The sequence below is a fragment of the Vidua chalybeata genome, chromosome 1 (genome assembly GCF_026979565.1).
Source record: "Vidua chalybeata isolate OUT-0048 chromosome 1, bVidCha1 merged haplotype, whole genome shotgun sequence".
NCBI classification, from domain to species: Eukaryota; Metazoa; Chordata; class Aves; order Passeriformes; family Viduidae; genus Vidua; species Vidua chalybeata.
Window position 1 is genome coordinate 81,499,369 of NC_071530.1, and position 26,909 is coordinate 81,526,277.

Genomic DNA, 26,909 nt, shown 5'->3' on the forward strand with positions numbered 1-26,909 from the left:
CTTGAAACTGAGACAGTGTGAGACCCTGATGCCTGATACCCTGATGTGAGACCCTGATGCTCTGAGATCAGAGCAGCTGAGGTGACACTAGATAGTTCCCTGTGTCCAAGGACTCTGTGCCAGCAGGGAAACCACTCCCTCATGATCTGGAGTGAAAAGATAAATTACATTTTTTAGGAATCAGCTTGGTTACTTGTGAATTTTAGAGAAATAGACGATTTTCTTCACATGCTATAAAAAGGCACCAGACTGCACGAGAAATTAACTAGAAATTAACGAGTAACTAGGGTCAGTGAAAAGTCAAGATCATCAGGCAAGTCCAGCTTAATAAGGTAGGACTGAGGACAAGCCAGAAAGTCAAACCAGCATCATAAGTATCAAGGCACTGGCATAGCTGAGACATAGTTCAGGCAAGAAGCAAGGGCATGGGCTGAGTTTAAATGCAGCTCTGGAGCAAAAGAGGAAGAGCTTCTCCCCAGCTCTCTCTCACCCCCAGCATTTTCCCATGTTCAGTGAGCACTCAGGCACCAGAGCTGGCAGGGATCTGTTTCTCTCAGTGCCTGTGCTGCCATGAGCCAGGAGCCTCACCCCAACACAACTACTGGTCCCAAATAGCTCGGGGAGAAATTTCACTAGGAGCACGGATTCTAGTGCATGTACACTCGGCAGGTATCACAGCGCCCGTGTCTTACAGAGAATGTACTAAAGCTTTACTCTATAGTCACTTGAGTTTAACAAAGTGTCTCTCTTGTGTCACAGAGAGGAGCTGCTTATAAAGCAAACACTCGGTCCACTTAATTAGCTCTTTAACATTGTGAGAAATGTTCCCTGGCAGAGAGCTTCTGGGAAACCCTCCAAGACATGACATGAAGAGGTACTTCTGTGCAGGGAAGACCAACAAAGCTAGTCTCCCAGACCCAAACCTCACAACTGAATCATTGCTCCTCAGATGATGGTAAGTCCAGAGGGTGTAATAACTATCCCCATGGCCTAGGTACCAGCAATTTTTAATACTGTGAGGTGTTGGAATCCTAGATACTGAGAATTTTAAACTTTCTGTGCTGAAAGGCACAGACTCACAAGAGAGCACTGCATTTGACCTGAGGCTGTAGAGAAGGCTTCCAAAATTGATTAATAACACTGCGATTACGGGTGTGTAGTTATTTAGAAATGTGTAGTATCACAAGGTGGAAAACTTAAGAGTTTGGGGGTTTTGAATATAAAAATAAATATGAAGCAAGATGGAGGCTTTAGGGCAGAGGCAAGTTGTTCTTCTTCACCTTCTTCTTCATAGGTTTAGGTGATGTTTTGTAATTAGACAGAAAATTCCACATTGCAAGCTTTGAATAATCAGTTATTAGGTTAAAAGAGAAAATAATCTAAGTGTCATTTCTTAATTAGATAGTTTAGTCTTAAAAGACCTTGTAACAAGAGATAGTTAGCCATTTTGTATCTTGTTAATGAAAAGCTGCAGAACTCATAGTTGTGAAGCTGACAAGAAATAATAAACACCTGAGTCTGAACATGAAATGCTGTCTCAAGTACCTTCAATCCCAACCTTGGCAGAAGTGAAAAAAAAACAAGCAGAGAACCTACAGTGAGCAACAGTTCTGCCATCCTACCACAGAGTAGAGCAGCTGCCATGGTGCCCCCCTGTCTGTGCAGACCTAGCACAAGGACATACAGCCCAGGTAGGTTCTGCAGCCACTCTGATTAGATTAGGTAAGTAGGTATCCTAATATCCAAATGCTTGGTATCAGAGGGAGAGCTAACAGACCTGTGGACTGGCAAGACCTGCTTGACTTGCTCCACTAAAGATCCTATCCATAACCTGGTCACATTGGATCATTGGGATGGGAACTGTTCACATTATAAAGGCATCTTTCCCCACACAGTATGCAGAAATGATCAAAAAGTGAGTTATTCCCTCAACACAGAAAGAATGCATTTGTATCAAAAAGTGTCTGTAGAGAAAAAAAATTGCTTCACATCTCTGCTTAACCCTATTCCTGAAAAAAATCCACTGAGACTGTGGTGCATCCGAAGTCAAAAGCTCAGTCCCGAATGTATGGCCCCCCCAACTGCTGCAGTCTGAGGGAGTGAGAAGTGCCTTTGTGCTCCTGGCAGCCTTGCCTTGTGCCCCTGCAAAGACAAGTGTGTCAGCAGAGAGGTGTGAGATCAGGAGGAAAGGAGCCCAGGCTTGGGGACGCTGCAGGAGAGACCAACAGATGAGGCTGGGAAAAGGCAGCTGGTAACGGGGGAACTAGAAGTAGCAGGACATACAGGCAGGGCCAGGTTAAGGGTCCTAGAAAGATGTGAAAACTTGGATCTAAAAGGACACATGGAACTTAGTACTGAAATTAGTTAAAGTAACTAAGCCCTTGAGGAGAAGTTGTAAAGATTCATCTCTTATTGATGACATCTGTGTGCCATGCCAGTGATGCTGGGAAAGACCTGCTGGCTGCTTCAGCTTGCTTTTAGAAAATACAGATGCAGTCTGCTATAGCAGTGATGGGTGGATGTTGCCCTCCCGTGGTGAACCCAGCATTTTCCCAGGAGTCATGGAGCTCATGGACCTCATTTCCAAACACACGATCTGGCCAGGCTTTTATTTCCCAGTGCTTAGAAACGGACCATGATTAATTTGAACATCAGTGTTTGCCTCCCCCAACCTTGTTGTTTATTCAGATGTTTCCTGTTTTGTTTGACCAAACACATGCACAACTTCACTATGAGGTGAAAGGGGTACATTAGTACAAGAACACTGCTCCTTTTTAAGTTTTAGCTACAGCTGTTTTCCTTTTGTATTAGCAAACAAAGTAAGAGATGGCTCTACATGAGCCCAAGTATTTATGGGTTTTTAGAGTCACACTTACAACCCTGAACAGATTCAGGAGTCCAGAGCTTGGCAGCAGTAAAACTGAAACTGTGGTCCATTGAACTGCATCTAAATGAAGCTAGTTTGGGAAGAAGTAAAAGAGTAATGATGAAACACCCACTACTAATTCTTTATCAATGACAATAAAGCTTTGCAAAGCTTTGCTTTGCTTTTTTTATCTCAAACAGTTCTAGAAATAAAACTAGTCCTTTAATTAGTAAACTTGTTGTTTCTACTGTTCTTCTTCTACCAACACTCACTGAAGGGTTTTGTTTGACTCAAATTAGATAGTCACAGCAAAAACCAATTAGAACATGACCTGCTAGCAAACACTGGCCAGTAAAGAGCTTCCTCTGCCCTATGCAACACAAGTAATGCTGAGTTGGTATTTGTAGCATTTCTCTCACTTTTGAAATCTTTCAAAGAAATTGTACATTAGTTTTGGTCTACCACTTGTTTCTTGCTGATTGTTTCACAGGCAAGGCACCTTACTAATCAATTTTACTCTACTACTCTCAGGTCATACTGGGGACCTTTAGAGTAAGTGCACTCAACTGTGGTACTATAGACAAAGTTCTGGGAAAAACCCTCAGTTGGCTGAATGTGTATACCCCTGGAAAAAAGCCTTTCTTAACCCTCATACATCAGGAAGAGGACAAGGAGAAAAAAAACTGAAGCAACTGGGAGCATGGAATACAGTTCCTTTAAATCTTCAGACTGAAACGTCATACTTAATATATTTAACATATGAGAATTACTGGAGGCTATAATAAGTGGTTAATATTTAATTAATTAGTTTAAAAAGTGACAGACCTCCTAAAATGAGAATCTCTGGGCTTTCCCCATAAGGAACAATGGAAAATTACCCATTCAATTTTACTGCTACATTAATTATGCTTTCCCTATACATTCAGGAAGTATTTTCTATGAGTATTTACACCTATCTAAGAAAAGATGCAACAATACTTCTGAAACAAGTCTTGAAATCACCAGTGCTAAATTGTTTTATTTCCAACAACTAGCCATTACAGTATGTGAAACAAAAAGTGTCCAGAATAAATAGCTGAAGATGAAGCATCAGAATACTACCGTCTTCGCTACTGCTGTGGCCCCTTAATGTTTCTTGCTTTTCAACCTTCACTCTTCAGATTCTCCAGGCCTACGGATGTCATCAATCTTCAGGATCATTCTAACAACCTGAGTTGCCAGAGAAATCTGCTGTTTCTTACCAATCAAGGTTTCTATAACATGCTGCTGCTTCATATCTGCCAAAAGGAAGCAGAAGAATTAGACATCCTCATGATATCCATATGTAACACTTAACCTGTAAGTAATTAGTAATAGTAAATTTGACATAATTTCAAAGAACACTTTGAAATTACTACACTTGGCCACTGTCAACAAACACAATTTGTTTACATAAACATAATTAGTTTATGTTTACAAACATAATTTGTACAAACTAGAGTTTTACATCTGGGTTCTTACCAAAGATCCTAGGACATTAAGATACAACTCTTTTCCCAAGTAGATTGTGCTTTTCAAAAAAGTAATGCAGAATGGTAAAAAACTAAATTTCCATACACATATATTAAAAGCACCCTAAAGGCTGAGCAAATGCTAAAGAAGTGAAAGGTCAAATGCCATCAAACAGGAACATCTAATCAAAAAAGGGTTATGAATGCACAAATTACAGTTTGCCACAGTCTTTTCTTAAAAAAACAACAGAGTAAGAAGGTGAAAAGTGTAGATCCAGTTGAGAATAAGGTTTTATACACTGCCTTCTTAGTCTTCATATATTTGCTCCCAGCTTATATATGCTGCCATATTGGTGTGAACATCATTGTCTACAAGTATTTCCAGCCCTTTGTTTACTTCTTCACAAGCTGTTTCTCAAAACAACTGTTTTTATGACTGCAGGGTAACCTGGATCACTAAAATGGCAGTATTTAAAGCACAGTTTGCTCGCCTCATCCTAACAGCAGCCTTCTTTCCTGTACTATCAGTCAACAATATCAGTCAACATCTTCAGTTAATCTTGCCACCAAACAGAGGTTTTGAGACAATTAAATATTTTCCTCCTGGTAGACATAGATACACTCTCCAAGCACATTCCCATTTATTATGGCAAGGCACAAGAGTTAGAATAAATCAAGTGATGCACAGGTTTAAAAAAAAAACAGTGAGCATTTTGAGCTTTTGAGAAAGAAAAGCTTTTATGCTCTTCCTTCTCTACATTGCAGTTCTTACCATTTGTTCCTTTCTGCAAACAGTCAATGCCCAGGGCAGGATTATTTTCTTTCACCTGCCTTGCCCGCACTTCGGTCATTGTCTGTATTGGATTCATACCACTGTTCTCCGAGAGGGCCATGGGAATTACCTCCAGGGCATCTGCAAAAGCTCTCACAGCATACTGTTCCAAAGATGGGCACTAGAGGAAAAGAAATTCAAATTCATAAGCTATTAAGCTCCAATGTTAGTAAAAGCAGATTTTCATACTAGATATAAAATACATACACACAACAAACAGATTTTATTTGGTATATAGTAGCTAAACAAATACCTCTGAATGATAACCACTTGAAAATTAAAAAAAAATTAAACTGCTCCTAGCACAAAAGGAAAAAAAGTACTGGTAATGACTTTTTACAGAGACAGGAAGGACAACTTCTAACACTGGTTATCAGGGAATGTCAGAAAGCGCATTTTACGTAACTTTCTGAAAAAATCTTTGAAGCTCTTCTGGACTCTCTTAAGGCAGGCTCAATCCTTCATACATTAAAGGAAATCTTAACTGTTCCTTTCTTACCTTATCTGCTGCCTCACTGACTGCCAAGGCACAAGATATTTCAGCTGCGCCACCACCGTACACAATACGATTGTCACGAACGAGATTCCGGATTACACACAAGGCATCATGAAGAGAACGCTTTGCTTCCTCGATGATCTGGAATTACAGAACAGCGTGTGTTTGACAATACACACATCTGAAGGCTGTGAAGATGTGGAAACTGCAAATAAACCCTACGATTTTTTCATGGCTCCAGTGCAGTTCTACTATTGCTATGTTATACTACTTAAAACTAGAGAATGTTAGACATCCAGTGGCAAAGAATAAAAATACACACAAAACCACACCATTATTTGTTAAACCTGTAATTTGAAATAACAAAAACTGAAAAAAGTTCTTAATCTTGCATATTTACAAGACACAAAACACTGAACTTTAAATGCCAACATTATTGTCAGACTGCAGTTTCTGTCCACTTCTCACTTGATGTAGGAGATTTAACAAAAACGCTGACCTTTAAAACAGCATTTCTGCTTTTTTAGAAGAAAATTTCAGACTAGAGTATGCTCTTTTTTTCCAAAGGTTTTTCATTTAAAGTAGGACTTGACCTATAGTAAATATAATTTAACACTAAGTGTAACCAAAATCCAGTTTAAGTACGTAAGCATTTAAAGTGGTCTCAGTTCAAGGGGAGTGGGGGATATACGGTGTGGGGATATACAGTTTGCAGTAGTTTGGGGTTTTTATTTAAAATTATCTTAACTGGACTAAATCAGAAGTAATACAACTAGGTCTACAATAAAACCAAATCTGTCAAAGATGCTAATATATCTATACTCATAAAAGTGACCCTCTCATGAGAAAAAAAAATTAAAGACCATCCACAGGAAAAAGCATTTCTGTATTTATGAACTATATGGTCTAACTGAGAAAAAAGTAAAGTTTTAGTTTAAAACCATAGGATGCAAATCTAACAAGTTACTTCTGACACACAGTCCTGACTGCCTACAAGCCTTACCACCCTTTTCCTATTTGACGGTACTTCAAGGAAAATGTAGATAAAGTCAAGAAGAGTAAAACGCTTTACAAAGGACACATTCTGCAACTATGTATCAAAGCAAGCATCTCACCATTTTATTTCCTCCTCTAATGAAAATGGTCACAGCTCTGGAGTTCTGACACTGTTCGATGAGGAGCATCCTGTCCTTGGTTGTTCCAAAGGAGATCTCTCGGACGACGCCTGCAAAGCCCAGTTTCTCTGCCGTGAGCTCGCAGAAGCGAGGCACGATGCGCCCTCCCGTCGCAATGGCGATTAACTGAAGTTAAACAGCCACGAGTTACTTTAAGAGGATTTTTCCATGGTGCATTTCACAACACAAAATAGTGGAAAAGCATCTGTCAAATGCCTACTCCAAAAGGTTATCTTCCCATCTCTTCGAAGTACTTCAGCCAATGTTTTGTTTCTGCCAACAGCAGGACTAAAGCAGAAACCTTCCTAGACACCTAAAACTTTTATTAAGTAATATACATATGCTCCAATTATAAACCATAATCCCCTCCATGGTAGGTTTTTCTCTCAAATCCCCAGTGATTTTTCTCCAAATCCCACCCGTATACGCAATTACGCAGTGATACTCAGAAAGCCTGAACTTTTAGCTGGTACAGCTTATTACTTCATAAATGTTTTAACAACTGGTACAAAGCCCAGTTTTACTTACTTCTATTTCAGGTCCACCAACCCAACGAACAGCGGGCAGCTCATTCTGGAGCAGCAAGTGATTTGCCTCATCATCAAAACCCCACTGGCAAATCGCAAGGTTCGCACCAGTGTCTTTTATCTAAAAGCAACACGAATCATCAACCTTCTGATCAGAACTAACAAAGGAATGAAAAACACTCTTCATGGTTTTAATTCTCCCAATTTTCTCAAAAGACAATTCTCAAGAAGAACCCTCTGGCACACAGAGAGATCAAAATATATTTTAAACCAAGCTGGTATCTCTTTCTTACATTACATTATCTTTGATTCACAGCATTACAATTGCTTGTATGTTGCTTCCCACCAGGATTAGCAGCTCATTTGCAGGAACAAATCAATGCACTATGCTGTTTTTTTCTAAAGGCTATGAAAGACAAAGAATCAGAAATAAACCTAAAGGCTACCTGCTTCACCATCTCTTCAAACTTCTCTTTTTCATATTTCTGCAGTGCCTTGTAATCATCCACAGATGTGACATCAAGCTTATGTTTGGTTTTAGGCTTAGGTGGTTCAAATGGACAAGTAAGGATTGCAATTTTAGCATCTTTTAGCTCCTGGACAATTAAAAAAAAAATATTATTTTTGATCTCATGAACATCTATTTCTTGTATATGCAAAACATACACATGTATCTTTATAAACATAAACATATGAACAAATGTGAAGATCAATTGACTTATTCTAAAGTTAACTAAGTATAACTAAATAGTTCTGTCAATAGTCTCAATAAACCACTTAGAACAAATTCCATAGCTCCAAGACACTGTTTAAGCCCTTAATAATCTTTACCAGTCATGCCTTTTTATGGTTTAATGTTTAAAAAACAAAAGAAAAATTCAATTAAACCATCCCTATCCACTGCAACCACTGAGAACACTACTGGTCTTTGTAACAACTTTTCAACTATTACATGACTGTTATTTTCCACTAGTCTTCCTTTCTACAGGATAAACATTGTCACCTGCTAGATAAATATTTTAGAACAGTAGTTTTCTTGAAGTACACTGCCCAAAGACTTGGAGACCTTACCTACACCAAACATAAAACAAGGACAGTTTCTGGGGACTGTTTCAGGACAACATGGCAATTCACAAAGATTAAGAATCTTGACACTGCATTGCACTAAGCATATTAAGCATATCACACCCCAGCAATAATTATTTCTACGTAACACAGAATCCTGCACCTGTCCTCACTTAGCAGTACAGTAATTCCTCCCTTCCACCACAATTTCTCAATATTGTTGTAAATTCTAACTTGATCTCTTCCAATGTGAAAAATTTCATGCTCCTTGCCCCTTCCTCTGCTGATATATGTGTGAAAAGCCAAGCTAAACCACAAGACTGGGTAAACACTTAAGTGCTAGGGCGAAATTTGAGGTAGGCTAGACACTCTTACTTAAGTCATTACACACAAGACACACACAAGGACAGCACTTACTTTAGGCATCTGTGGATGACTGAAATCTTTATCCACAATCACTCCTTTAACCAACTGTGTATCTTCCAGTCTACCACCCACTTTGCCTTGCACTTTGATCAGCTCAAAATCAACATCTTTACGTTCCATGTCTGCTACTGTCAGTACAGCATTCACGGCAATCTCTGCCATTTGCCTGTGACAGCGGTTCACTCTAGGTTTGAAAAAGATACAATCAAGTTGTACTCCATTTCCACCATTTGGAAGGAAAAAGTGATTCTATCAATAGATCTTAAACAGCAAGAAGTACCACTACAGCAATCAACTTTTGCACGCTATATTAAAAGAGGGGGTCCTGCTTGTTTGTTCAGAGAAACAGAAGGTGCTGGCTATGGCAGAAAACCAAACACACAGTATGGCTGCTGTTAGGAGTCTTTGCCAATGGGGTCTCAACACAGATTTGGAACAAGTCAGGAGAACTAAACTACTAAGAACATTCAAGAAACAAACCACACGTAAGACAACTCTGCAAGGGAAACCCTTCCAGTGTCTAAATTTATGAACTACACATAGAACCCATAAAGGAAAATGAACTTCTGGAACCATCCTAAGTTAAATTTTTTTAGCAGGAAAAAACCCAAAAGATGACATGTTGTTATTTTTAACAGATTCAGATTACTTTTGGAACCTGCTATGATGCAGAAACCTGGAACTAACAGGTTAGAATGAAATTGATGCTGCAGCTATTCAATTTCATGGAATTGACCCTTTGGAGAAAAAGGATTCACAATTTCTTATCCTGAGACAGGAGTCCATGGAGGAATTAGCTAAAACAAAACACACAAGAGCCTTCAGCAGCACTCCAATAACACAAACACCAAGATTTCTCCTTTCCATGCAGAGGGTTTTCAATGGAAGGGTAAATATTCATTCAATATTCAGTTTTTGTGACTTACACTTTAGAGCCCAGAGTTGTCTTTGCTGTCTGGATCAGAGGCTCAATGTTCTGTGGATCAACTGGGAAGCTGTCACTGATTTTGTCTAGATGCTCAATAGCAATGCGTGCTGCCTGCTCATAACCATCAGCTATTCTGATGGGGTGAATGCCTCGGTCTAGCAACTGCTCAGCCTGTTCCAATAATGCCCCAGCCAGAACTATTAAAAAAAAAAAAAAAAAAAGAACTTTTATTCTTGATTGAAACATAATTTAAAGTACATTAACAGATTAAAAAACACATTTTCTGATTTTTCTGCAATATTTTAATAGTTCAAGGTTTCCTAAATAACAAAAAAACATGAAAACTCCTACTTGCTTTGCTTAGCAAGAGAACCTATGTTTAGGTTCTTAACCTACGTTAAAACCAACATTATGTTAAGACCAAAATGAAGTACAGGCATCAAGGCAAGACAAACAGACTACATAAGAAAATTATGCAAAAAAATTTTGAAAGTATCAAAGGGGCTCTCAGCACTACCTTAAAACGTAACCAGACTTCAAAAAGACACAAAAGACTTCTTCCCGATTAGAAGACTTCTCATACAAGAACTGACAGGAATACTGCAACAATAAATACTCCAAAAGAAGTGCTAAAGAAAAGCTACTGTTATTTCTCACAATTTTTTAATAGCTGAAGCAGCTTGATTTTAAACTTGAAAAGGGAAGCTAAATTTAAAACACTATCTTACCAACGACTCCAGTAGTTCCATCCCCAATCTCATCATCTTGAGATTTAGCCAGCTCCACCATAAGTTTGGCTATCTGGTGATCCACATCCATCATATTCAGGATGGTAGCACCATCATTTGTCACAGTCACCTCACCATCCTTGTCCACCATCATTTTATCCAAGCCTAAAAAACATACGTTCAAAGGATTAAGGAAAATTTTGAAAATTCCCCCACAACAATTACTAAGAGAGAACCACAAAATCTTTTTCATTGTTACCATTGGGCCCAAGGGATGTTCTCAGAGTACTTGCTACAGCCTTTGCTGCCATTATGTGAGACTGTAAAACAAAGGATAACAAAGACAGAAGTTAAATCATTATCACACATTCCAAAATCACAATATTAAGCTAAGGAAGACACAGGGAGTAGTGCAAATGTTGTAATTTAACTGACAACAACTACGATTGAAAAAGAATTAGTATGTGTGAATTGGTCTTATGACACAAACATTTCCTATGCCTTTTCTTGTATTGCTTGTGCTGGCTCTGCTAAAGCATGCAAAAGCAGAGCAGCCAAATGACAAACCAAACGCTCAAAGCAGGGAGCAACAGAAGCCGGCAACGCTAAAAAGAGAAGGCAGTGCCATTTTACCCATGACAGAATCACCACAGGATGGTTTGCCTTGGAAGGGACCTCGAAGATCATCCAGGTCCCACCGCCTGTCAGAGGCAGGAACACCTTCCACTAGACCAGGTTGCTCAGCGCCCCATACAACCTTCCCTTGAACACTGCCAGGAACGGGGCATCCACAACCTCTCTGTTCCAGTGTCCGCTCCCTTCTTCCGTCGGGATTTGTACCACCCGCACTCAGCCCCGGCCTTTCTTCGGCAGCCGAGCTTCAGGCGGCAGTCTAAGGGAGGGGGCAGTGGGGACCTGCGCAGGAGCCATGAGGAGGGCGCGCTGCGCCCACGGGGGTGACGGCCCCAAAGCCCCGCAGCTCCGGGGCGGATCCACGCCGTGCCGCGGATTCCCAGCCCCGGGGCGATGCCTTCTCTCCTCCTCCATCTCTCTCCCGCTTACGGGCCTAGTCCAGGCTCCATCCGCCCTGCGCCTCGGGCGGGGCTGGCGCTGAGCGCGGCAGCGCCTCGTCCCAGGGGCTCCATCCTCCCGCCGCTCGCGGCAGCACGGCACGGTACAGCACAGCATGGCATGGTACAGCACAGCATGGCATGGTACGGCGCAGCACGGCACGGTACAGCGCAGCACGGCATGGCACAATACAGCATGGCATGGCACAGCACGGCATGGCGCGGCGCGGCGCGGCCCAGCCAGCGCGGGCCCGCGGGCGGCCCCGGCAGCCGCCCCGCTCGCTCACCTTGAGCGCCTCCAACCCCATGAGGCGCGTCTTGCGCTCCTGGTCCTTAAGGATGAGGAAGGGCCGCCCATACTCGTCAAACGCCAGAGTGCCCATGGCCGACATGGCTGCACCGCCTGCTCCGACCGCCGCCGCTCGCGCGCACCTCCCGGAAGTCGCCGCGCCCGCCGCGACACCGCGCGCCGCCCCGCGCCTGCGCGGCCGCTACACCCGCGCCTTATTTCACGGGCGGGAGCTTTGTGGCGCCCCCAGCGGAGCCTTCTGGAAGCCGCCCGGCGCCGGGGGAGGAGCGCGGCGCTCGCGGCCGCACGCCCGGCTCACGGGGGCAGGGAGGGAAGGAGGGAGGATGTGCCGAATGGGCGGAGTACGGGCGTCCGGCGGGGCGGCAGCGGGCTGCGCCGGCTTACGTGAGTGCGGAGGAGGGAAGACAGACTCACGGTGGAAAAGTGTGCGCGGTGCTTCTCTCCGGGGCGCCTTCGGAAAGGTTTCGGTTCCCCCACCCCTTCATAGTGAACTGGTACAGCCCTTCCCTATGACTGTTACAGGCCGAGCGTAAGGCTGGGTTTGTCATTGGCGAGTCGGGGTGTGTGGTGGCGGGTGTCGCTGTGTCCCAGGGAAAAGTTCCTCCGCAAAGGAGGAGCAGTAACTCCAGCACGTGTCCCCGTGGCGGGGAGTTCCCTGCCTGCGCCGCCCCGGAGCCAGGGCTTTAAATGGGAACCGCGTTCCTGCCCCCGCGTCCCTCAGCTTTTCAGACGCTGTAGCGTTTCCTTGGGATTGGCTGAAGTGTTGTGGTGGTTTTTTTTCCCCCATCTCTTAACGTCGTAGCTCTTTGCTACAAGATTTGTCTCAAATCTTGAGCGAGAACACTGTCTGTCCGTCCCCAGGCGCGATGACCCAGGCGCTTGCGAAGGAGGTCCCGCAGGAGGAGGGCGAGGGCGGCTCCCGGAGGAGCAGCTGGGGCCTGCTGCTCACGGCCGGTCTGGGAGGGACCTTGGTGGCCCTCTACGCTGTGGCCACCCCCTTCGTGACTCCGGCCCTGAGGAAGGTGTGCCTGCCCTTCGTTCCTGCCACCGCCGCTCAGATCCAGAATGTGCTGAGAATGTTGGAAAACAGAAGTGGCTCCCTAGTTGACATTGGTAGCGGGGATGGCCGCATTGTAAGTTATGGATGTTGCCTTCCTTTTAGATCACCTCTTAAACAAGTGCCAAAAGTGCTGGGGCTGCGTTTTCTCACACTTAAAAATGTCTTGTCTTTGACATCCGGTGGTTGTCTCTGAGTCTTATGGAAAGGAACAAATCTGAGAAAGGTTTACATTCAGTTTTGATGAGTAATAAATAGTTTTTGCTGCAGTCTTACCTGTAGCTTGACCAAGGTAGGGGAGAAAATGGCATTGTGGTGACTGGAGGAAATCACAATACATTCACTTGAAAAGATGCTATCAGAGTCTTGGTACTGATTGACAAAGAGCTGTGATTCTACAAAGGTGTGTAGCTACAGCAAGTGAGGTTGTGAGATGCTTAACGTATAAAGGTGATAGAAGTGTAAAAAGAAATGGGCAGTGAGCAATGGATTATAAAAATAAAAATCCTGGTGTGGTTAGAACTGTAGTCTTCAAACCTTTGTGCACTGCTGGCTTCCCCACTTCTGAATCCATGTGGTAAAACTAGAATAAACACCAAGAGAAATGGTGAGAATCATGAAAGGAAAAGTGATACTGTGTTTCCAGGGTATTGCTTGAGCCCCAGTTTGTGAAATGTCGTGAGGATATAGTGGAAAATTGCATGATTTGGTTTTTCTTTTGTTGCTGTGACATTTTGTATGCTTTTTTGTAACTATCTGCTTCAAGTCAGATTTGCCAACAGGGTGGTGGTTTTTGATGGAAACACATGAGTTCTTGAATGCTACCTTTGTCCATGTTTTATGTGAATGAGTCAGCTATTTGTCCATGTAAAAAAAAAAATTGATTTGGAACCCCAAGTGTGTGAAGATTGCTTGAATTGTGCCTCAGTAGGAAAAAGACCAAAAAACTTAGGCATGAGGTAACTGCAATTTCTGATGCCCTCTCTGTTCATCATTGTGGCTGCTGATTCTCATCAGAGGTATTTAATTTCAATAGGTACTGTGTCATTGATTCTGATATATAGGTGCCTAAATGGAGACTGAAGACTATTTGGAAAGCCAGGTGCCTAAAAATGAATGCTTGGTGCTTCCTTGATGCATATGTCCTGAAAAAGTCTGTTCAAATGCTTTTAATTATTTAGCACTTACACAGGTGTAATCAGTAGATAAACATGAAGATATTTACCACACTTCCAAGTGTGGTAAAAATGTCAAATTCTTTCGGTCAATTTGCAAGTGCTCAGTGTGTGATGGAAGATGCATTATTTTAACAGTGTGAAATATACAGTCCAGGTAAAGCTGTTTGAGAAGTTCTGTTAAGAAATGTGTACTTTCTGATTTCACCTTGCTTGTTTTGTAATTGATGGTTCATCAGGCGACTGCTGATTAGAAGTCTGCAGTAGCCTTTTAAATTATGTCTTAAACCTTTATTCTAGAAATCAGTGCATTTTTTGATTTTTTTTTCCAGTGTAGATCAAGATTGCTTTCACACTCTTTCTATTGGTATGTAATTTTGGCTCTGATTCAGGAGCTGCTCAAGTGCCTATCCCTCACTGGTTTTCAAATAAGTGGTCTAATTTTGAGTGTTTTTGCTTGTGAGTTTCACTGTTCTCTCTGTGATCAATGTTGGTTCTCTTTAATTCCAAGACACTGTAATGAATGTGTTAAATTAAACTTTTATATGGATCACAGATGTACTGCAAGCTCACAGCTTTGCCCTGTGACTGTTTGTTTTCATTTTGTTTGCCTGACTATATTTCAGTTGGACTAGTAATAATAGTAAAATGTAGTTTTGAATTTTTGTTCACTATACAGCTGTCCTGTTGGGCGTTAAACCCAGAGTGACTTAGGAAAATGCTTTCCTTTGATTTATATTTTAAATAAAACTGTGAGCTTCTCCTTAGGTGAATAGACTTTTTATGTTTCAAAGTGAAGATTTATTTTCTTCCTTGTAGGTGATAGCAGCTGCAAAAAAGGGATTCCAGGCTGTCGGTTATGAATTGAATCCCTGGCTAGTCTGGTACTCCAGATATCGTGCCTGGAGAGATGGAGTACATCAGAACACCAAATTCTATATTTCAGACTTATGGAAGGTGGGTGGTGAATTACATAAGACTGGATCTAGGATGATTGAGAGATTTTATAAGTTTGGAAATACTTTTCTGAAAAAGCTGAAATGCTGTCTGACCACAAGGTGCTCTACTGGACTTGGAGCAAAGTACTTGTGCTGGGAATCTGGTTTCTTTGGGCTCAGTATGCTGTTCTGCTGCTTTTGTGCTTTATTCAAGTAGCACCTGAATAAAGTACTTCCTTTATCAGTAGAGGTTCCTTGAGCAAGCCTGGGCCTGATGAATTATGTGGGAGGGTTTATTTTGGCTGTGGGGGTGTTTGTGTTCAGAAAAGAACATAGGAGAACTTCATGGCACTGAGTGGAAGAACTCGATCATTAGAATGCCTAGGAAGTTTTTATAGCTAGCTGACATTGAACAGAAGAAGGGGCAAATTTAAAGCATACATGATTTTATCATATACAGGAGTTGTGAAAATAACCCTTCAGTTATTAGTAAAGTCATGTAGGTATTTTCTTAATTAATGCTTTCTGTGCTTCTAGAATTGCTATTCCATAGTCTTGGCCAGACAGTAGAAGTTTTTTGCTGTTCGGCAGTATAAAGTTTTCTTTATGTGAAAATTCTTGTGATGAAAAGTTGGTAAGGGATCTCCTTACATATTTTTGATCTAAATCCCTATTGAAAGAAGTGCAACTAGAGGGATTAGGAGAAAAGAATGGTGAGAATTTCTCTAAGTGCCATTTTCAATAAGATTTGTTCTAAATTTTATTTTAGGTTTCTTTTTCTCATTATAGAAATGTTGTTGTTTTTGGAGTACCTCAAATGGTAAGCTTGCTATTTATTTTTTGTTTTTCTTTGTTACTGTATTTTGTTTATTATACTAATTAATTATTTGTTACAATGTTTATTTATTTTAATGCCAAGGCATTCAGTGTCAGTACGTTAATCTGCAAAATGAATCAACCTACAGATGGTCAAAGGTAGTCAGTACTAATCATAGAATCATAGAATATTAAGGATTGGGAGGGACCTTAAACATCATCAACTCCAACCCTCCCTGTGCATGGGATACCTCCCACTAGACCAGGTTGCTCAAGGCCTTATCCAGCCTGGCTTTGAACACTGCCAGGGTTGGGGCATCCAAAAACTCCCTGGGCAACCTGTTCCAGTGTCTCACCACCCTCATAGTAAAGAATTTCTTCTTAATGTCTAACCTAAATTTCCCCTTTCAGTTTTTTTCCATTCTCCATTGTCCTATCTCTGCAGTTCCTGATGAAGCAACCCTCTCCAGCTTCATCAGGAGATTCTTCTCTGTAGGCTCCCTTCTGATATTGGAAGGTTGCTATGAGGTCTGCATGCAGCCTTCTCTTCTCTAGTTCCAACTCCCCTGCCATAAGCAGGGACACTTGACCAGGTTCCTCAGAGCTCCATCCAACCTGGTTTGAACAATTCCATGGCTGGGGCATCCACAACTTCTCTGGGCAACCTGTTCCATTGCCTCACCACCCTCATGTGAAGAATGTCTTTGTAATACCAATCTAACTCTCTTTCAGTTTGAAGCTCTTCCCCCTTGTCCTGTCACTACATGTGCCTGTAGAAGGTCCCTCTCCATCTTCCATCTTGTAGGCTCCCTTCAGGTACTGAGAGGCTGCAGTTAGGTTCCCCTGAAGCTGTCTCTTTTCCAGGCTGAAGAAACCCAATCCTGTCGTCCTGTGCTTGTGTATTGCTTGTTCCTTTGCTAAGGCAGGTGTGAGATGGAGTGAGTGAAGAGCTTTATGTGATGCTACACCATACAGCATACACTGAAAACATTTCTGCAGCAGTAACAGGAAGTGTTAAATCTTCCTATTCTGTGCTTTTTTGTTTGCTTGTTTGTTTTTTCAACGGCACCAGAAGTAAATCTCTACTTCAGATTTCAGTTGTAGTCCGTATTGGAAACTGGAGTGGGTATGGGTGGGATATTAGTGAGCTCCGGGATGTTCCTCGTGCTGCCAGCCCTGGCTGCTCCCTTGCCTGAGTTCCAGCAGGGGGCACTGGAGACGTTTGGATTTGCGATCAGGAATTCTGCCGTTGCACCGAGGGGAAAAGTGCTGGTGAGGAAAGCTGGCTCAGTAAACTAGGAATAAACAAATGCCCTGGAAAAATGTGACTAAACCCAGCAGACATACTGAATTAACTTTTAAATGTAATAAAGTGGGATACATTAGTAACAGCTGTGATAGAAACGGTAGCTGTAGGGCTCAGAATAACTTTTGTATATCCAGTAAATACTAAGTTAAATTCTTTCAGCAAAAGTACTGTCATAAATGCAACAGATGCAGACATATGAACCTCTGTGTTTCCTGAGCATTCGTTTGCTTATGATCCCCTTTGAATTTACTTTGGAAGTTCTTAATGCTCAGCCTCCTGAATGACTAAATTAATTTTCTAGAAACCTTAATGCATTTCTTCTTTTTTTACTGAGGAACAATAGATCTCTTTAGCCTTTTTAATAATGCTGGTCTGACTTGATGCTTTCACACAGTGCTTTTATTTCATATCCAAGATTAGCTTTAAAAACCTGAATTTATTGATCTTCAGGGAAGACTAAGACCTCTCTTGTTCCTGCTAGCATCTGGGGGGAAGGTGTGTTTGTTTCGGAGTAATTGTAGAGAGAGACTTACTTGTTCAGGGGAGGATGATGGAATTCTTGCCAGGTGTTCATGTTTGCAGCTCTTGTGTATTTTAACTGATTATATACTGTACAAAAGGTTTACTAAACTATGTATCTATGTTGACACACCAAAAAATTCCCCCAAACCCTGGCTTCACATAAGATACAGTATGATTATAACACCTAATGTAAATTATATATTTAGCTTAAAAACTAGTTTGACTGCTTCAAGGCTAGGATTCTTTTTGGCTAAACTTGGCTGAACTATTAATGATGTTTTCCAATTTGTGCTAATATGGACATGCAGTGTCACTAATTTTCACAATTACTCCTAAAAAATTAGTCCATGTTTATATTTATATTTTCTGTAACAAAAATTTTTCTGGTGCCTCAACTCAGTTTTAGACAGCAAAGTAGGCTTATTTTTCTAGTTTAAGTTGCTAGTAGGCTTATTTCTCTAGATGTTTAAGGCAGGAAAAGTGTTTAAATGCATTTGCAGTGTGGCTGAAATGAGATAAAATATTAAAAATATTTGGAGGTAACTCTTTGGTTTATTAGATCTATGACTGCAATTTTCCTAAAATATTCCATTGTTAGCTTAAATGTAGCTATAATAGGATATCATATCAAAGGCACACCCTGCATGTATGTGATAGTGGAAGCTCTTTACAGCCTTTGGTAATACCTTTTCTTTAGTCAGTCTTATTTTCTAATAATGTTCTTTTGGGTTTTGTTTCTTCTATCTTTTTTGTGAAATTTTGTGTATTTTTGTCTTTGTGACTTAAATTCAGCTATATTTGTAAATAGCTACTGCCCTTTTAATTCTTTTTAATATTTAAACATTACATCATGATAACCAAAGTAAATAGTGTTTTACATGTAACATAAGTAGCCTGTATAGTTTGCTGTTAAAATTTCTCATTCAGATATATACAATGTATAAGAATAAAAGGAACTCCAAATGGATGTGCACTGCTGATCTGCTTAAACATACCATCAAACTTTTCCAAAGGACAGATGTGGCAAAATCTGTTAGGTTTCTTTTTATTTCTTGGACATAATCACTATCTGGGATGGAAAAGAAATTTCTTTTAAAGTCTTTGTGTGTTAATTTATTTCTCACTTAATTCATGGCAGAATTTGCAAAGCACTTATTAGAAAAAGAGCATCTGACTGGTCAGGGGGTTGCTCTGTTCTAGAAAAGTAGTGATATTTCCCCTGACTTTCATATCTTGTCAGTCTTTGTGAATAGAGAAAAGCTAGACTGTAGGTATTCAACTAAGGACAGTTGTCACATTCAAAATGTGACACAGTTCCCCTCAGCATCCTGCTCTCTAGAGTGGGGAAGAGATGGATTTGGTGGATGGACAGTTCAGTAGATAAGGAGTTGTCTAGATAGCTGCATTCAGAGGGTAATGGTCTCAATGTCCAGATGAAGATCAGTTACAATTGGTGTCCTTCAGGGGTCTGTATTAGAGCAGTCCTGCTTAATATCTTCATCAATGGCATAAAGCACTGGGGTTGAGTGAACTCTCAGAAAAGTTTGCAGATGCACCAAGCTGAGTGGTGCAGTTGATGTGCCTGAAGGACAGGATGGCATCCAGAGAGACCTGGACAAGAAGTGGGCCCATGGGAATATTACAAGGTTTAACAAGACCAAGTGCAAGGTGCTGCACCTGGGTTAGGGTAGCTCTAAGTACCAACACAGGCTGGGGAATGAACAGATCAGAGCAGCCCTGCCCAGAAGGACTTGGGGATGCTGGTGCATGAGAGGCTGGACATGACCCAGCTGTGGGCACTCACAGCCCAGAAATCCTCACAGCCCTCACAATCCTGAGCTGCATCCAAGGCAGTGTGACCAGCAGGGCCAGGGAGGGCATTCTGCCACCCCTACTCTGCTCTGGTGGGACCCTACTTGGAGTGCTGCGTCCAGCTCTGGGCACCCCATCAAAAGAGGGATGGGGACCTGTTGGAGTGGGCTCAGAGGAGCTCCTTTGCTATGAAGGCAAGCTGAGAGAATTTGGGTTATTCAGCCTAGAGAAGACTTGACTCTGGGGAGACCTTATTGTGGCCTTTTGGTACTTGAAGGGGGCTTATAAACAAGATGGGGACAGACTTTTTAGTAGGGCCTGTAGGGACAGGACAAGGGGTAATAGTTTTAAACTAAAAGAGGGCAGATTCATATTAGATACAAGTAAGAAAAAATTTATTAATAGGATGGTGGAACACTGGAACGGGTTGCTAAGAGAGACAGTAGATGGGGACTGGATGGGGCTCTGAGCAACCTGATCTAGTTAAAGATGTCCCAGCCCAGGGCAGGGGTGTTTAACTAGACTACCTTTAAAAGTCCCTTACAATCCAAACCATTCCATGATTCTACGTTCTCTTTCATGGAATGCTGCTGAAGGGATTCACATGCCTATGTTAATGGGGTGTGGATTCAACTAAGCTCAATTTCAATATTATTTAACGTAACAGTATTTTACCATAGACTGACAGCAGAATGTTTGTTTTGGGTTGTTGTCTGTGTGATGTTTTGAGTGTCCCAGGATTGGTCTTGGTGTTAGATTGTAAATTTTGAGCCGTGATGACCTTTGAGTATCACACAATAGCTCATGAACCTTGGGGCGTCATAAATAGCATAAATTCAGGGGGCTGAACTTTCATTCCCTCAGAGAAGAATCCCACTGAAGAGAATCATGAATTGGAGCATGCAAAGTCTTTTTCCCAGCAGTTTTAGTTGTGATTTTTTTTTTTTTAATTTAAGCATTTAGCATTTTAATTTATGGGTTTTGATTTAATTTGAATTTGAAAATAACCATTTTCTGGTTTTAGATATTCTTTGTCAAGGCATCAAAGCCAAAATATATATCACGAATACTTTCCAAAGATTAAAAAAAAAAAAAAAATTACTCAAATAATGGATTTCTCTTGAACACCTGAATTAGACTCTAAAGAGAATGCTTCTGTTTTTTACTGTTTCTGAGAGGTCTTTCTTGTAACTCAACAGATGCCTCAGCTGGAGAAGAAGCTGGAAGAAGAACTTGAATGTAATGCGAGAATCATTGCCTGTCGCTTTCCTTTCCCTTGCTGGATTCCAGATCATACTACTGGAGAGGGAATAGACACTGTGTGGGCCTATGATTTGAAACATTCTAGAGGATGTGAAACAAAAAGCTTGGAAGTTACACCAGAGACAGAATCTTAAACATTTGGTTTCTTACAGACATTTTTAGCTTTGACTGGACCTATTGAAGATAAGATTAATGTGGAGAGAGCCCTGGCATATGAAGATGTGTGTTCACTATAAGAACTGAAGTACAGTGGTTGTCTGAAAGCACACAAGGTTACTGAAAGGTGTAGCTAAATGGCTTAATATGGTGTCCCAATTTAACTCCATCTAGCAGCGGAGTACCACACAGATGTTCACTCACCAAAGTCTGCAGACTCCCCCAGAAGGATAGGAAAGAAAACTGAACAAAAGGTCATACCCATGACCATGGATTGACATAGGAATAGTTTAATAATTGAAATAAATTTACTGATAGTAACAACAGCAACAAGAAGAGAGGAGTAGAACCCAAGAAAGATGAGAGATGCACAATACCCTTGCTCACCACCCACTGATGGATACACACCCCATCCCAGAGCAGCAACTGGTCCCTCCTTGCCAACTCTTCCCCAGTTTATATACTGGACATGATGTTCTGTGGTGTGGAATAGCTCTTTGGCCAGCTCAGCTCAGCTGTCCTGGCCATGCTTCCTCCTGGCTTCTTGCACACCTTCTTGCTAGCAGAATGTGAGAAACAAAGAAGTCCTTGGCTTGGAGTAAGCACTGCTCAGCATCAACTAAAACCATTAGTGTATTATCAGTGTTAGTCTTTTTTAAATCCAAACCACAGTGCTGTACCAGCTAATAGGAAGAAAATCAACTCCCAGATGAAAGCAGAATATGTTGTTAGTCAAAATTATGAAAAAATTTTTATAGAAGAGGAAAACTTCAGTATGGAAAAGGGTTTAGATCATCATTCACTACAGTTAAGGGGAATATATAAGTTTAAATGCTCAAATTTGTGAACTTAATATATTCATTCTTTCTGACCTTACAGAGCATTTGGTATTGGTGTTGGAATGATGTGCAAGTGTCTTCTCAAATGAGCTGTATTTCCAAAATGTCTGAATTTTGTGTGCCAAGTACATAGTGCTGCATTGACAAAACTGGTCCAGATGGAGTATGATGATGACACCAGTGTTTCACACCACAGCCTTGAATGTGTACTTTTAAAAGTTGACTATGACAAAATGGGCAAATATAATAAGTTGTTTGTTCATTAACACAAGTGCTGCCTCTGATTATATTAATGTTTTTTTTATTTAACTTGTGTTCTGTTTTAGCATCTGCTGGAAAATAAACTCCAAGTAAGCCACTTGTCCTTTACTTCTTTCAGTAAGGGAGGGGCAAAAGCAGAACTTGTGGGTTGAGGTAGCAATTTACTGAAAGCACAAAGCAAGAATAAGACATGGCACAGTAACAATAGCAATATTAATAGTAAAAGGATAGGTATTTTAGTGACAAAAATGGGTGTTCACCACTGGGAACAGGAATAATGGTGGATGCTTCCAGTAGATTGTGTCCTCAGACAAAGGCAGCATGATGGCTGGGCAGGCAAAATGGCCAACTCCCAGTGGAGCACCAGGGTTTTCCTTTGGAAACCATACCCTCCACTGATGGCATGTATGGTGCAGAACAACAACCTGGTCACAATGCTAAGCTCTGACCCCTTTTTGCAACCAGGACAACTTGTTACAGGAACACAAAACTGCAGGAGGATGCTTTTACTGAACTCTTACTGGTGTAGGCTTTTGTAGATGACCATAGGTTTTCCTAATCTTTCTGATTTAGGAAGGGTTTCAAAAGTTATTTACTTCACAGTGAAGTTCTGTCTGCTCAAACTTTGGATAAAGGTACAGATAAGAGTTGTCCACTTGAACACTTGAAGGCTGTCTCTGATTCCAGAGCTAGTTGTTCTGGCTAGTTTGGTTAAATCTGATTAAATTTCATTTAATTTATAGTGAGATGAGAAGGAAATTTTTCAATCAGACTTGTTTTCCCTTATATTTTTCCATACCATCTGATGAGATCTCATAAACTCATGGTGTCACTGTGTGTAGCTTTTCCTTGTAAGTGAACCAAGTTCTCCCTGTCCTTTTGTTTGCAGTGGGATACTGTCACTGCATTGGTGGTTTCCTTTCCTGCCATAGTTACAACACTTTTCTGTTGTATAGTGGTCTGCTTACTTGTTCTGTTTATCTGGTTCTCAGGTAGAGTTTTAATGTTTTCACCCATTAGCAATTAGTCAAAGCTCATAGTCAGCCTCCCCTGGTCCCAGTTAGCATACAGCCCGTTTGTTAAACAGTAACGCTGTACGTTTGTCTTTGCATATATGCTACCCATGGGATGAAGCTAAAACAAGCTGGGCATTGTCACCTGACTTCAGGGCAGTCATTACCACAGCTGAAATTAGCTCAGTCCAAGAGAAGTACTGAGACCCTAGAATTTGAGATAAAAACAAAGTTCTGACATTTTATCAGGTGTTGGGAAAGGAAATTCGGCTGGTGTATAGAATCTGACTTGAAGAGAAGTTGGGTGCTATTTGGAATGTGTAGTCTACAGTGATGTCTGTACCCATGCTTTTTGTTTTTGATGTGAGGGACAGGAAGAAGTTAAAATATAAACCCTGAGGATTTGAAATGGAGCATGGTTTTGTCCTGAAAATGTACACAAAACAGGAGAAGAAAGTGGCAAATGTGTCTGTAGTGTGCAAAGGAGAGGTGATTTCAGCCTTGCATGGCAAGGCACACCTGTGAACATGGAGACTGTGTGTACTGAAGAACACTGTCTGGTAAGCAGTTTGACAGCCTTTCACTGCAAGAATGCATAAACTATCTTGTAAAATTGCACTAAATGCTTTCTGTAATGATTTAAGTGTTGCAATCATTACATGGAGATAGAGTGACAGGACAGGGATAGAGTGGCTTATTCTAAAATGCCTGAGTTGAATACTCCAAGGCCATGAAACTGGGACCTCAGACAAATCTGAAATAATTTCTAACAAAAAGAGACTAATGAAGGGGAAATTAGCTAATTAAGCAAAGTTCTTCCCTGAATGATCATAAAGGAAAAGAGGAGGCAAAATATTTTGATTCATTGAATTGTGTGTGACTCTTCTGCAGTGCAGTGATTTGACCCAGGTTTCTACAATCTGCTTTCACTAAATTTAGTTTGTAGGAAATGAAGCAGTTATTTACTTTTCTCCTGTGTTTGACTATATATTTTTCTATTGCATTAACCTTTGCCTGTTAAAAGGTAAAACTGAATTTCTCATTTTTGCCTGTGATAAAAGTTTTGGGATGTGCACTTCCTAGTTACCACCTATTGCTCCAGGAATACTTTTTGAGGAGGGCACAATAGAATTAATGACATGATGACCTGAGCTTTAGGAGTACTAAATGCTGTCCTCCAGGCAAGGAGAGATTTATCAATGTTTCAAAGTAAAGCAGAGAGCTGTTTCTTGCTCTGGCTATTTACTTTTGGGGGCCTACACTGAATTAGGCAGTAGTCTGAAGGTTTGGGATTCCTTATGATATAAAGAAATGTGCTGTATTTCCTGTTTCTGCGGCTTAAGTATGAAATGGAAAGCAAAGTGTTCTAATTTGCACAGGAGGACTGGGAGATCATTTTGTTGACATATTGTCCTTTTCTATCACTTGCTATAGCAAGATATTCATTTGATAGTTTTTGAGATTAAATACTTAACTGTGACTTCAGTTATCACTGTATGGATTATTATGTTGATACACTTCCAATTGCTAATGTAATGTATTATGATTTTGTTGATATGATACTTCAGAATGAAAAATTGTTTCTTCTGAAAACCAGGAAAGAGAATTATCATAATCAAATTACAGTGTAGGTCTAAAGCCAAAAGGAGGAAACATTCAAGCTAGACATGCTGTTCAATACCAAAGTAATTTAGATACACAGAAAAACCTATAGTTTATCTTCATTTGTATCTTCTAGTAGAATCACTTGCCTTTTAGGAGGTGTGTTATTTTTTTCCTTGCCCTGCCAGATTTTAGCAAAAAAAGGTGTTACATTACTGAATGCCTAATGCTTTCCTGATATAGTGTAGAATTTTATTTGTTTGTAAATAGTAAAGGTCAGGGTCATACTTACAAATGTTTTCTTTGTTCTTTCCCCCCTCTTTTTTTTTTTTTTTTTTGTAGTGAGACACATTATGTTCATACAGGTTTTGTGATGCAAGATGAATTGAATAAATGCAGCATCTTAGTGCTGCAATTCTAATTTTGTAATGTTCCATTTCCATTTTGCAGAAATTGGCTTTGTAGAGAGAAGGAGGCAGGTATGGCTCATGGCAAGACAGCTATGAGACAAGCAGCTTGCTCAGTGAACTGCAGAGTCACTACAGCCACACAGCAGTGTCAGCCAAATTTGACCAGATTTGTTTGGGAAATGTACACTTATTTTGTGGGTTTTAGGCATTTCTGTATCACTGGGCATATTGAATTTCTTGATTTATCCTCTGGTCTGATTATATGCTTCTACTTAATCTAGTACTGCTCCAAGGAAGTTAATCCTCTGTCTCTGAGCTGCTGTTTGTTTCTGATTCATGAGTTGTAGCCAGGTAAGAAGATACAGAATCTGGTTTCAAATTAAGCACAAGCCAGTTGAGTAAGTATGGTCTGTGGAAAAAGAGTTCCAAATCCCAGGCTTTGGGGAAGTCTAATCTTTCATGAAGGACACAGCTCAGAAAGCAGCAGAGATCTCCTGAATTCATTTAACAATGACTTGGGCTTTGCTTTTCTCACGTGTGTGTTCTTCAAAAAGTTTGCTATAATACCATTTTAAGATCCGTAGGACAAGTAAGCAAAGGCAGCATTTTGGTTACCATTTGTATTTGGAGCTAAGGGAGGAAAGGAGAAAGGGGATTGCCCCAAGTAGGGCAATTTATTTTGATCTGTTTCTAAAGCATCATCCGTGTGTACATCTCACTGCATCGGAGAATCCATGCCACGACTGGGCTGTGAGCATTCACTCAGAGATGGGTTCATGTCTGATGCCATTGCTCTCGGATGAACACTAAGTATCGATAGATGGCCTCATACTTCTGCAGTTTAATTTTCTGTGGTTTACAGTTACTGAAGCATTTATTCAAGAAAGGATGTGAGTCCTTCAAATTCATAGTTGAATTTTGGATTGGCCTGTGCAGGGCCAGGAGTTGGACTTCAACAATCCTTGTGGGTCTCTTCCAGCTTAGGATATTCAATGGTTCTGTGGTTGAAGTGGGCAGCCTAACATCAGATTTAATGCCAGTAAATTCTGCTGTGAGTGAATTATTTTCTTTTACATTTGCCAAGATTGCAGTTCTGTAGTTTTAAAATGTAGCCCCAACTTGCTTTTCAGAAATAATATACATTTCTTCTAGAAGGTTTCTTGAATTCTTAGTAAGACAGCGTGGCATCTATGTTTAACTTAAAAATCACCCTTAAGCAAGATTAATGAAAATGTTAATTCTGCAGCTTTTTTCTTTGCATGATAATCTTTCTGTTAATCCTTGTACGTTTTACTGAGGGAGACGTACATGGAAAACTACTACTTTTTCCCCATTCTTTTTCTGAATTCTCCCTTGTGTTTAAGTGTTTGCTTTGATTTTTCATATTCTCTTTTCACAATTTTACTGACTTCATAAATGAATTGGTCTTCAAATTTCCTTTACAGTTTTTCCCCTGTAAATTAGTTTCCTTTCTTTTTTTTCTTTTCCTAGCCACTTTGCAGTAAGACTAAATATGTTAAGGAATGTTCTTTTTCTCTCTAATGTTTTAACATGTATTGAACAGACCTTGATTTATTTAGCAGTCTATACTGACATAGCCTGACTTTTGTTTCCAGTGAATGAAAGAAAAACACATCCACACCAATGGTATTTAGACTGAAAAATAGCCTTGGTCTATAACAATTCTGGCTATTAAGTAGTTCTAAGTACCTAATTTCACATTTTTATTGTATTTTATCACATGGCAAATGAATACAGGCCTTTTATCCCTTTGGTAGTTCTTTGGATTTGGGTTATTTGTTCAGGTGTGACTTTTGCTGATT

At 40.6% G+C, this 26,909-nt stretch overlaps 2 protein-coding genes across 6 annotated transcripts; one reads left to right on the top strand and one right to left on the bottom strand.

The window, feature by feature from the left end:
* Positions 1-3,858: 3,858 nt before the first annotated feature.
* CCT5 (chaperonin containing TCP1 subunit 5) lies at positions 3,859-12,047 on the bottom strand. Its single transcript, XM_053950866.1, has 11 exons — positions 11,891-12,047; positions 10,793-10,853; positions 10,534-10,698; positions 9,804-10,002; positions 8,869-9,061; positions 7,833-7,982; positions 7,388-7,507; positions 6,800-6,985; positions 5,688-5,825; positions 5,129-5,309; positions 3,859-4,143 (listed from the first exon to the last, which is right to left on the bottom strand). The coding sequence occupies exons 1-11, from the start codon at positions 11,993-11,995 to the stop codon at positions 4,016-4,018; spliced, it is 1,626 nt and encodes a 541-aa protein (XP_053806841.1). The 5' UTR covers positions 11,996-12,047; the 3' UTR covers positions 3,859-4,015.
* A 208-nt stretch (positions 12,048-12,255) lies between these two features.
* On the top strand, positions 12,256-22,158 carry ATPSCKMT (ATP synthase c subunit lysine N-methyltransferase). Of its 5 annotated transcripts, none has more exons than XM_053951052.1 (5): positions 12,256-12,297; positions 12,775-13,046; positions 14,965-15,102; positions 15,853-15,903; positions 20,742-22,158. In XM_053951052.1, the coding sequence occupies exons 2-5, from the start codon at positions 12,780-12,782 to the stop codon at positions 20,937-20,939; spliced, it is 654 nt and encodes a 217-aa protein (XP_053807027.1). In that variant the 5' UTR covers positions 12,256-12,297; positions 12,775-12,779; the 3' UTR covers positions 20,940-22,158. The 5 variants fall into 5 exon arrangements, with proteins under 5 accessions (XP_053807027.1, XP_053807163.1, XP_053806951.1 ...); XM_053951188.1 differs by lacking the exon at positions 12,256-12,297 and adding an exon at positions 12,319-12,374; XM_053950976.1 differs by lacking the exon at positions 12,256-12,297 and adding an exon at positions 12,325-12,407.
* Positions 22,159-26,909: the final 4,751 nt, after the last annotated feature.

What these genes read in the sequence shown, in the direction of transcription:
- CCT5 (XM_053950866.1), bottom strand. Translation starts at nt 11,995, where the DNA reads ATGTCGGCCATGGGCACTCTGGCGTTTGACGAGTATGGGCGGCCCTTC. An exon ending in TTGGTGGACCTGAAATAGAA is followed by an intron (nt 6,986 to 7,387) that starts GTAAGTAAAACT and finishes GTTTAACTTCAG; the next exon opens with TTAATCGCCATTGCGACGGG. An exon ending in TCAGTGAGGCAGCAGATAAG is followed by an intron (nt 5,310 to 5,687) that starts GTAAGAAAGGAA and finishes CTTTTCCTCTAG; the next exon opens with TGCCCATCTTTGGAACAGTA.
- ATPSCKMT (XM_053951052.1), top strand. Translation starts at nt 12,780, where the DNA reads ATGACCCAGGCGCTTGCGAAGGAGGTCCCGCAGGAGGAGGGCGAGGGC. An exon ending in GTAGCGGGGATGGCCGCATT is followed by an intron (nt 13,047 to 14,964) that starts GTAAGTTATGGA and finishes TCTTCCTTGTAG; the next exon opens with GTGATAGCAGCTGCAAAAAA. An exon ending in ATATTTCAGACTTATGGAAG is followed by an intron (nt 15,103 to 15,852) that starts GTGGGTGGTGAA and finishes ATTTTATTTTAG; the next exon opens with GTTTCTTTTTCTCATTATAG.